Source organism: Drosophila arizonae, chromosome 3 (genome assembly GCF_054131065.1).
Source record: "Drosophila arizonae isolate 15081-1271.41 chromosome 3, UAZ_ARI_1.0, whole genome shotgun sequence".
NCBI classification, from domain to species: Eukaryota; Metazoa; Arthropoda; class Insecta; order Diptera; family Drosophilidae; genus Drosophila; species Drosophila arizonae.
This window is the reverse complement of record NC_142923.1, coordinates 6,772,283-6,784,381: the sequence shown is the minus strand read 5'-3', so window position 1 is coordinate 6,784,381 and position 12,099 is coordinate 6,772,283. Positions and strand designations below refer to the sequence as shown.

The window sequence follows — 12,099 nt, the reverse complement described above, 5'->3', positions numbered from 1 at the left end:
AACAATTAAAAAAAATTAACATCAGTGTTGCACCGATCGGGATTCGAACCGCGACTTTTTGATCGAGCGTCATGCATCTAACACACTAGGCCACCTCACTCCTGCTAGTGGCGCTGGCAAAACTCAAATAGATTCACTGCTGCTGCGCCATCTACCAAAACTAAACGAAACTAACAGCTGATGTGATTCAACGAATGTTTCTGTTGTAGCTGCTGCACGTGCGTTTGTTAATTGGCCAAATATTTGATTATTTTTTATTATTTTTTGACTGAACGGAATTTAATGAAACTTTCAGAATATGATCTACATATTATATTGAATATTTGAGAAATTTAAAAAAAAGAAAAATCAATCACAATTACCTATAGTGGCATCTGATTTGAACTTGAATGTTTTTACTCGATAAAAACATAACGGGATGATTTATCGAATTTTAAAAGCAAACTCGACGTCCGCGCTGTATAAACGGTCATTTAAAAAAAAAATTCAAGTCTCTAGCTCTTATATCTTCGGAAATCGACGCGTTCAAACGTACGGACAGACGGACAGACGGACGGACAGACAGACGGACAGACGGACAGACAGACGGACAGGGCCAAATCAACTCAGCTCGTCGCCCTGATCAAGAATATATATACTTTGTGGGGTCTGCCACGCCTCCTTCTGTCTGTTACATACATTTCAACAAAACCATTATACCCTGATTTCCCATTTTCAATGGGTTCAGGGTATAAAAAAAAAATATATATATATATGAAATCGTTATCGATCTACTTTCAATAGCTATAACACGTTAGCAAATCTCGATGCTGAATTTGAATGATAAGCCCAAAATAGAACTTTGATTTCGATATGTATATGTGAATGGGACAGATGTTTTCATTTCGCTGACATTCGCACTACAGGGAAACCAAACTATAACTAACAATCTTGAAACTTGAGTTTTTAATGCGTTAACAAACATTTGATTGATTGATGTGATTGATGCAATTGCCATACTGTGGGCTATTGCAAAAACTTCTTTTTCTAAAGAGAATCTCAAGTAAAATTCTAAATATTATTGCATTAAGTACTTTACAATGATCATAAACGCTTCCTCACCCATACATGTTTATGCCTGTGTGCGAGTCTTAAATGATATTAATTTTCGATTAGATTAGGCTATTTCCAACTAAAAATTAGTTGTAAATTTCGAATTGCTTAATGAATGCCATAAACGAAGGGTTAATGAGGTTCTCAGTCTATTTATAAAGGCGTGGGAAAAATAACGAAACAGTCGCTAATAATGCATCCGGTTGTTAACATGTGGAGCTTTCTTAAAATATTTATAATCCTTGTGTTGATGAAGAGCTGCTATGCAGCACCGGCAGCACCTGAAGCACCGGCAGCTGGAGTTGAACTTGATCCCGAGCTGACGCCTGGCTATACAGAGGGCGATATGATCCTGAACGAGGACAGAAATGGATTGATCAAAAAAGCTTATCGCTGGCCCAATCGCATTGTCTATTATTTCATAAATAGCTACATTGGTGCGATTGATCTTTAACTCTTAGAGATGAATTTTGTTGTAATTGGTATTACCTTTTCTAGATCAGGAACATCGTAATTACATTCTTCGAGGTATTCGCGTTATTGAGGCGAATTCATGTATCATCTTCAAGGAAGCCGCAAGCGATCAGCCTTACTATGTGAATGTTACCTCGGAGCCCGGCGGTTGCTATTCCTACGTGGGCTACCGAAACCAGGTACAACAGTTGAATTTACAGAATTATGCGCTAGGCACCGGCTGCTTCCGTCTAGGCAGCATTGTGCATGAATTTATGCACGCCTTGGGCTTCTACCATCAGCAAAGCACGTGGAATCGGGATGAATACGTTCGAATCGACAAGGAGAACATTCAAGACGGTAAAGAGAGAAACTTCAACAAGTACGACAAAGAGACAGTGGACGATTTCGACGAGGAATACGACTACGGCAGCGTCATGCACTACGGCTCCACGGCATTCTCGAAGAATGGTAAAATGACCATTATGCCGCTCGTCGAGGGCGCCGAGGAAATAATGGGACAGCGACTTCAAATGAGCGATGCCGATATTAACAAGTTAAATAATATGTACAATTGTCCGAGAAAAGCTTGTCCAAGAAAAGTGTGAGTCCTTCCACAATTACAAATTCACAGCTCTTGATCAATTTAGCTTTTGCCAAGTTTATGCGAAGTCTGTGGCAGTCCAATTCATAGGGTTAGCTGAATTGAATTGAGCTGATAAGATAAAATCTATTGGCTATACACAATGTGCATATTGTAAATATTTGCAATAAAACAAATTACTGAATTACTTACTGAATTTCAACTAAGTCCGTTCAACGAGCATGAGGCAGTACTTAATAATAATCCGCTTAATCCTTTTGATATCTCGTGATAGTGCAGCGCCAGCACTTACACCTGTACCAGCAGCGGACACATAAATCCACCCGGAGCTGACAGCTGGCTATAGCGAAGGTGATATGATTATCAGATCGCGAACCCAATCGCACTGCCTACTAATACATTGTAATTCAATAATAATAAATCAACATCATATCGGCTTGTGAAAAATCGTGAAAATCGGTTTATATCATCCGCAGATCTCCATCGAAAAAATTCACCCATGAAGAAAATGAGACAGCGAATGCAAATGAGAGATATAAACAATATACCATGTATGAACTATGTAGTATAAAGATCTATCTATACATATAATGTGATGTATAATCCATTAGCTGTGTTTTCTAGCAACTAAACAAACCTGAAAACATGAGGATCCCTGTTTCGTGAAGACTCCTAAAAGAATGCAACAGCGGTAGAGCACAGGGTGCTTCATTCACTCAACAAAATAGAGTAATAAATAATAAATGAGTGCAAAAATCTGAGATAACACGAAATTGTTATCTAACTACTTTTAAAATATGTTTATAGCTTTTAATCACTATGACACGTTCTACTAACTATCTTTATAAAGAGCGAGTTAAGAAATCTCGAATCCGAATTTGAGCGATAAGCTCAAAATAGAACTTTGGATTTGTGTGTGGACAAATGTCGTCATTTCTTATAATGTCATCGGCTTCCGTAGTATAAAAAGCGCGAACAGCTACAAAAAGCCTGAACAGCTTGTCGTCCCTTTCTGTTCCCCTCTCCCCGCTCCTGCCCTGCTAGCTATCCCGCTCGCTTATAGCCGTGTAAATGCTGCTGATAAGCGGTCATTCAAGACAATCGTTCGCTTGTTCAGTTGGGCGATTACGCGTGTTTTCGTATCTGAAACTTGGACTATAACAGAAGCATTCGTCGCAATTACTCATCCTATTTAGTGTGCAGTAAGTGAATCTAATATCTGTTTCAGCTTGTCGACCACTTGAAAATCCAATCAGACCATTGATAATAAAGATACCATTTCAATTAGCCCATGGCATTAATAATGCTGATTTGCCAGTGACGTAGGCAGGGGAGTGGGTGAGAAATGGAAAGAAGACTCTTTGTATTAATAATGATGAGCTGCCTAGGCGCCACTAGTTCGCAAAAAGAAGAAGAGTCACCTACGTATGCTCTTAATAGTCTCTCTTTAGTTTAGTCATAAATGATTATGAGAGAATTATCGACGTAAGTTACTATAGCTCAATGGAACTATCTCTTGAGTTGATATAGTCAAGAGAGAGAAAATGAGGTAGAGAGAGTTGAGGATGCATATTGGATATAGAATATCAATTACCCTAGGCCATATCTTCAAGTATGGTTTTCTTTGACATATTTTGGGTCTCTGAAATATATTTTTCACTTTAATCTATTTTGCTTAAAATTGATTTATTAAACGAATGTCAAAATGAGTTTTGATTAATTATAATACGTTAAATCCATTACAAATGAAAGCATTTACACAACGCATGCCCTGCAACAATCCATAATTTATTATGAAAAGTCAGGGGAACCCTCTCGAAATCTGGCAATCGCATTGGCGATTTCGTTAAGCCCGCTTATAGAGGTGTCCAGCGGCATTATCTAAGCGCAATCGATTGCCTGTATCTAATCATCGGACACAACTTGTGATTGCCGCATATTTATGTCCAGTTGGAACGGCGCACATGCGTCAGTTAGAATTTAGCAACGTCGCGAACAAGATGCAATCCCCTCGAGCAGTGCTTCTGTTATTGCTGTCCGTTCAGCTACTGCGGTGCGGGGGCATGCCGCTGCCCTGGAAGCTTCAAGCCGATCCCGAGGAGTCGGCGGGCTATGCGGAGGGTGACATGCAGTTGACGGAGAGACAACGGCAGGTGCTGGAGCATGGCCCCATGGGTCGCAACGGTCTATTGGATACCACAAGACGTTGGCCCGGCAATCTGGTCGTGTACAGCATCTCCACAGACTTCGATGCCGCCCACAGGCAGGCCATTCTGAAGGGCATGCAGACGATCGAGGAGGCGACCTGCATTCGTTTCCGTGAGGCCAACGAACAGGATGTGGACTATGTGAGCATTACGGCCCAACCAGGCGGCTGCTTTACGGCCGTGGGCTACCTTGGCGGTCAGCAGCAAATGAACCTGGAGATATATCCCATCGGCGAGGGCTGCTTCAGGCCCGGCACCGTGCTGCACGAGCTGATGCATGCGCTGGGCTTCTACCACGAGCAGAGCTCGGCGCTGCGCGATGACTACATCGAGGTCATCGCGGAGAACATTGTGCCCGGCAAGGAGTTCAATTTCCAAAAGTACTCGGATAAAGTCGTCACCGACTTCGATGTGGGCTACGACTACAATAGCTGCTTGCACTATCGTCCCGGCGCCTTTTCCATCAACGGCAAGGACACGATTGTGCCGCTCGACCCGACAGCTGTGATCGGACAGCGCCTGGGCCTGAGCGACAAGGATAAGGACAAGATCAACATCATGTACAAGTGTCCCATTTTGATATGAGCTGTCAAAATTTGGCCTCCACTTTGTATTATTCTTCTTAAAGTATTAGATCAATGTGATATTATTGTGCCTCATCCATCCAAGCCATCCCACTCCATAAGCAGTCGCTGCCGTTATTATTATTATTAACCTTTACACACATTTCGTTATCCTTGACTTGCAATGTATTTACAATGCGCATCTGACATTGCGTAAATTAAAGTTCATATATTAACAATAATCGCATTTAAGTAGTTTCTCTTGTTTTGTTTTTGCGACCCACTCGCATGGCGATAAGCGTCTGCTTTTTCCTTATCTCAAGTGGGGCTGGGTGTCCAAATGAAGCTTGGACAGTGCTTGCTCAGTGCCGTGTCAGGGCCGCAAATCTGTGCCAAACTCACACACCCACACACACACACACACACATAGCACGTGCATAATTTTACCTTCAATTAAGCGTGGAATCGTTGTGCTGCAATCTGAAAGATGCACAGCTGCCTGTGCCTAGGCGTAACCACGTGCTGCTCCATGTTCGAAACTCTGTAATTGCGTGCTCCTAATGCGATTTATATGCGAGATGCAAATGTCGAGGCAGCATCAGTAGGAGCAGGAGGGGCCATAGAAGTCGTAGCAGGAGCAGGAAGCGCAGCAGCAGCAGCTGCATGCATTTTTGGCTGCCTGACTGCCTAACTGTCTGTCTGTCTGTATGTCTGTCTCTGTCTGGGCTTCTCGCATTGGCACTCAATTCTCGCATTTTGACAGCGCTTGTTAAGACCATAAATTTGATTTTCGTTTTCGACGACATCTCGCCTAGGCATTCACATTGTTTCATTTGAATTTAAGAAAGCAGCCCAGCGCTGTTTGGGTCCTGGTTCAAGCTGTGCCCAAATTAGCATAACCCAAGAACGGCAGCAACATCAACTTTATGATGTGTGTGTGTGTGTGTGCGTGTCATAGTTGAGAACGTGCCACGTTTATCAAAATTTAAACTAATAAGCTGTAGTAATAAATAATATAGGCCATGCTCACGCGTGGATTATGTGTTTCCCCCGCAACTAGATAACTAAGGTATAATAAACTAAAAACATATATATTTTGGACATTTTTGTGAAATAGAGTGCCAACAAGGGTTACTCATGCGACTAGCCAAAGTCCCCAAATTACTGTAATAAATGATCGATTATTGGACTTTAATCAGTTAGGTTGACGACTGAGGCGAGTGATTCCGGAAATTCGCAATCCACGTATTCATAATGAGAGATTCAGTTCCTTTTCATTTGATTTTTATGAAAACTAAACTTGATATTAATTTGCAAATAAAATTCTGTAGTGATAGATTAAAGTATTTTCTGATTTGGATCAACTACATTTATAATTGATTATTGCCTACATGTACATATATAATCAATCAAAAAACTCAACAAATTGCATAGTAGGTTTTACTGATAGACTCTTCTAATTGGGACATATTGGAGCACCTATCTTATATAGTTTTAAAAATAAGCTGTAATCTATATGGATCAACATTTCAAGGCAGCTTACCACTGACATCACTCACAACTTCAAAATAACGGTTATAAATACTGTTTTTAGACCGAGTGAAATGCTCAAATTGATAAGCAAATATTTCTTATACATGACTCAAACAAATGTTCGAACAAAAAGAAAAATTAATATTAATAACATTCTATGAAAATTATCAGAGCAGAATTAATTCCTCGTTGTTGTATGAATTAAAAATATATTTTACTCAGATTGGAGTTTCATGTACACACTCTTATAGAACTGATATGGAGCATTAATATCTTACATGTATGACGGTTATAACTTTGGGAACTCTCAAGAATGGCCAACCAAATCTGTTGATGATAGTCAAGAGATTTTTTAACAATTGACTATGAAATGTTGCCAAAACGTATATAATACGGGACTGTACTAATTTTCTTCAACTATATTATATAACTGTACATATCTTACCGTTTTCTGTCGCGCCTATACTTGTCAAACTGTCAGATAATCTATCTATTACTCAGGTGTATAATATATGTGGAGGTGAATATAAATATATATCAAATATATATATATATATATATATATATATATATATATATATATATATAAATATATATATATATATATATATATATATATATATATATATATGAGGTTCCAAACTATTTCCTTTTCAAAATTTTGCTACTTTGTGAAATAGGTTTCGTTCTTCGTCGTGCTTGAAGCGTAGAAAGTGAGTATGGTCATAAAACGATAAGAGCTTAAAGTACTTTATAACAGTTTAAATTATAATTGGACACTTGATGAGATTGCTAAATTTTGGATTTTTGGTCGTATTTTTAGAGTTACAGCTAAATGAAACCTACAAAAATTATAAAACTCAAATAACTACACAAAGAACATTATGATTTCAAAGAAAAAGGTTTTATTTGGACTTTTATCAGGCTGCGAAGTACTTGTAATATAACTTATGTGCTGACAATATACATATAAATCATATGGATTTAATGTCAATAGAGATTATTATTTAAACTATTAAATCAATGTGATATTATTATGCCTCATCCATTAAAGCCATCCAGCTTCATGAGCAGTCCCTGCCGTTATTATTATTATTATTGGCTGGCCAAATGAAGCTTGGACAATGCTTGCTCAGTGCCGTGTCAGGGCCGCAAATCTGTGCCAATCCCACACACACACACATATATATATATATATCATGTGCATAAGTGTTGTCAATAGAGATTTCCGCATAATTTTTAGATCTACTGTTCAAATGACAATAACTGGAAAGCAGCTTGAAAAATAGAGGTCTAAAATCTAATCAAAACTTTGGGCTTTCTATATTGCCACATATAATTAATTATAAATATATATCTCTCTCACTGATACGCATAATATATGTGCTAATAGCTATGCAAGCCAAATAGTATGCAATATTTCAGCCAAACGCCACGCCTCTTAATTGCCACGCCCCAAAAAGTATACATCGCCAGTGCAATTTATAAGCCATAGAGCCACAAAAAAAAAAAGAAAGGAAAAAAGAAATGAAAATGGCATTTGGTATTGCATTCTATATGCAAATCAGGCATTTGCTTTGTGATATTTCCAGCTGGCTTTGCCACAGTGCCAACGCGCGCCAATAATAATTCAAATAAAACTTTTTTTTTTTTTTTTGGCTCCTTTTGGCATTGGCGAAAAACCGCAAAGTGGTAAATTTTCGCACAGAGCGACGGCACATGAAATATGAAACAAATTGTAGCAATTTCCCAAAGGCGGCGGACACGCAAATGTGACCCAAGCAGCGAGCGCTCGGCCACACACAGGTCCAGGTCCAGGTCCATAGCCAGAGCCAGAGTCAGAGTCAGAGCCAGGTCCAGGTCCAGGACATGACCTGAAGCACAGCTCCTTGCTGACTGCTGCTCGGGCAGCTGCGACTGCGACTGCGATTTATTGCTGACGAATGCTTATTCAATTTTAAAGCATGGCATAAATGATTTATACATTTGATTTTATTTTATTTTATTTTCTTGCTTTTTTTTTCACGCCCAGACCAGTTCCGGCTTAGCGCAAATGGGAAATCACTTGCTCAAGGACCGGGCGTCCTGGCTCCTTTGCTCTTTTCCATGTTGTGCACAATTTCGCATCGTTCATATTTATGACTATGACGTCGTAAAAAATTATGCTTTAATTTGATTATGATGCTGAGCAGTAGGCATACACACACACACACACACACACAGACACACACACGCTGTCGTATGCATATACATGAGTGTGTTTTTTTTTTCGTTCGCGTTCCCCATGGCGTATACGCAACGCGGCTTCTTAAAAATTCGTTAAAAAGTTATTGACAAGCGCATCGAATGGCGAATGATGCGTGCAGAGCGCTGCGCTGACTCTGCCTGACTCTGCAGTCGACGTCAGAGCCCGATAAGCCCGACATCAACTTCTGACTTGCACTTAAATCTGATGGATAGGCAGCTTAAGCAGATATCATTTTTCATATATTTACGCTGCTCGCTACAGCTGACTGCTCCGATAATAACCAGCGAGCGGATTGCTGAGGAGAACGCTAATCAAGCACTGCTTATGCCAATGTTGAAGTATTTTTATGATTTACCAAGAACTAAACATTGTTGTGCACGTAGGCATAAATCGAATTATGAAACTACTATAGTATGAGTTTTTTTCAGTTTGCTGATAAACTTGTATTATATATTTCATTGGGGACTATAAAATAATCGATTCGGCATTCCGTATAAAAATAGCACAGTTTGTGTGTTAATGTTGAATATTGTTTATTATATATTATATTGTTAGCAATGAAACAAGAAGTCTAATATGTATGAAGGTTATCTAAATATTTAACTAAATTTTACTCTATATTCATTATTCGTATTCGATGTCATAATTTTTCTAAGATTATAAAGTCTAAATCATAGTCAAAATATGATGGTTTTTTCCTTGCTCTGATGACATAACTGAAAGGACATAATTTAGCTCAGGCTCCCTAGAATTCAATATTTTCTTTATAGCCTCTAAGCTAACAGGCTGCAGCATTAATAATTGAATAAAAATCGTAGTATAAAAAAAAACTCATAAAAAAATTATAATAATATATTTATATATATTTGCCCCCATCCTTCAACTTAATTCTGTATTTTAGCTTTCGGACTAATTAAAATTAGAAATACTTGTAATTGCATTTAATTTATTAGCTGCATTTCATGTTTATCACTGACCATCATAACTTTGCGTGCTTAAAGTTTTCCACAATCCAAATAAATTCTTTGATTGCCCGCAATATAAATAGTTGGAGAATTATATATTTTAATAATAAGAAAACTTATTGCACCAAATTAAATGGAAGCATACCTTAAGCTATTTAGCGGTAAGTTAATCAGAAAGCCAACTAATTAATTTGATATGAAGTGCCGTTGCTGCCTCCCATTTTAACCACCTGCCGCAGTTGCAGTCGGCGTCGCCGTCGCAGTCGCAGACGCAGCTGCGGTTGCCTTTCGTATGCGCATTAAAATCTTAATTTAAATATGTAACTGTTTGTCTATGCCACTATAATCAGTGTAATCGCCATGTGTGTGCATGTGGGTGTGTGGGTGCGTGTCTAAATAGCAATAGGAGCAGCAGCAGGAGTAGCAGGAGCAGCAGCAGGACAACGCATGCACGTTTTGTTAGAGAGCATCATGTTAATTTTAAAAGGTAATTTTGGTGCTGAGCTTATTATGCTCATTAAGTCATCAGCAGCCGGTCCCGGCTGGGCTGGTCTGGCCTGGGCTGCTCTGCTAAAATAAAATGGGCCACGACCTGTGTCCCAGCACCTTTGTCCAGAGTCCGTATCAACTGCTCATATGCCCGGCACAACAATATAAAGTGCACAGCACAGTGCAGCCCACCGCAAACGTGTGTGTGCATTCATTTGCTGTTGTTGTTTAGTCGCAGTCATTGTTGTTGTTGTTGGTGGTGGTACTTCACTTCATTTTGAATATCCTATAAATATAAGCAATGGGCTAGCATCAAATTATTATTAGATTGACAACAGCCAAAAAGGGTTTTTTGATAGTGACTATTTATTTTAGTTTATTTGATAGTTGTAATTCTTCTTCTTCTAGTATATAAGGAATATTTACAAATTTTATTTAATTAATTAATATTTTTCTTTAATTATTATACTAAAGAGTAGAACTAATTATCATTTACCTTAAATGAATCCAATTTTAAGCCCCACATATGAAATATTTTCAGCATTTACTTCAGTTAGCTAGTTGTCACAGGGTATCTTGTAGTCCAGCACAAGTACTGCAACACAAAATCTACTCCTTTTTTTGCAGGCAGGAAGAACATCAGCAACTGGTCCAGTACATCGAGCGTGAATTAATTTTTAATGATGTTGTGAACTCTACTGCGGTGCGAAAGCGACTCTCATTTTGTCTATCTTCGCTCCGCTGAATGGGTGTGTGTGCGTGTGCACGCGTATGTGTATCCGGTGGACAACGCCCGGATGTAGGTCATTTCAAAAAATGTTTGCTTTAAATTGCATTTGCGTTCGCCACGTGATGACATGCAGCCAGAGCCGCACGAGCCACAAGTGTTTTAACGCGCACCACGCACCACGCAACCAAGCACAAACCATGTCATCAGCGGATAAGTGGGCGCCCAGCTGTGGGTGTGGGTGCGTATGAATGTGTGTGTGTGGTACATAGGCTGTGCTTGTTTAGCCATTAGTCAAGGATCGCTGCAAATACGCCACGAGTGGGTCAACTGCCTAATTAAAAATAAAAATAATAAAGACCGAGGCAAATGCACACAAAATGCAGCAGCAGCAGCTGGGAAATTGCTTTTTACTCAAAAAAAAAAAAAAAAAAAAAAAAAAAAAAAAAAAAAGAGATAAGCCTATGGCAGAAGTATTTGGCTTATGTACTTGATTTAAAGCTGTCTATGAATTTTTGGGTTTGTTTAGTAGCTTATAAAATTTTTGAAATTTTTTTGTGTAAAAAATTTATTTTTGAAGCTCAAAAAAAATGCTTTAGAGTTTTTGCTTCAATTGTATGGAATATTCCACTGCATTCCTGCACTAAATTTTTACTATTATGAAATGAAAAGGAAACAAAAGACTTTTGATACAACTATAAAGGATCAACTCGTGCAATTGTAGGACAATGCTAATATACTCGTGTCGCGTGTCTCGTGCGTCGTGTTTCATGTTAAAAAGTTTCTATTTGCATTTCACTTCATGACAAGTCCGACATTTTTGATCACCTCATGAATATACAGTGTCCTCATATATGTTTTCGCACTCTTCAAATAGTTTGCTCTACCCATGGGAAGCTCTGTTGGCTTAAAGTTTACACAGCTTTACTTTCACGCTACTCACCTGTCTGGACTAAAGCAATTATCCGATTAATTTGCATACTCCTTCATTTGCTGTTACTTCCATGGAACTACCATTCTCTCTACCTCTACCTCTCCCTCTCCCTTTACCTCTCCCTCGCTCTGTATCAGTTGGTTCAGCTTATCCCTCATGTATGACAAGCGAATATAAATCAAAAGGAATTTTTATTGAGGACGCCGCCGGCGATTGCAAACAGTTCGATGGCCATTTTATTGCCTGAGCCGTCGATTATATTTTTTACTCGTATTTTTCTTTGG

The 12,099-nt window shown here is 38.9% G+C and overlaps 2 protein-coding genes across 2 annotated transcripts; both read left to right on the top strand.

The window, feature by feature from the left end:
• The first annotated feature begins 1,261 nt into the window (after positions 1-1,261).
• Positions 1,262-2,336, top strand: LOC149269621 (seminal metalloprotease 1-like). The gene is made up of 2 exons (XM_018004788.2): positions 1,262-1,529; positions 1,591-2,336. The coding sequence occupies exons 1-2, from the start codon at positions 1,286-1,288 to the stop codon at positions 2,151-2,153; spliced, it is 807 nt and encodes a 268-aa protein (XP_017860277.2). The 5' UTR covers positions 1,262-1,285; the 3' UTR covers positions 2,154-2,336.
• A 1,767-nt stretch (positions 2,337-4,103) lies between these two features.
• On the top strand, positions 4,104-5,161 carry LOC108611937 (seminal metalloprotease 1). Its single transcript, XM_018004791.2, has one exon. The coding sequence runs from the start codon at positions 4,114-4,116 to the stop codon at positions 4,939-4,941; it is 828 nt and encodes a 275-aa protein (XP_017860280.2). The 5' UTR covers positions 4,104-4,113; the 3' UTR covers positions 4,942-5,161.
• The last annotated feature ends 6,938 nt before the right edge of the window (positions 5,162-12,099 follow it).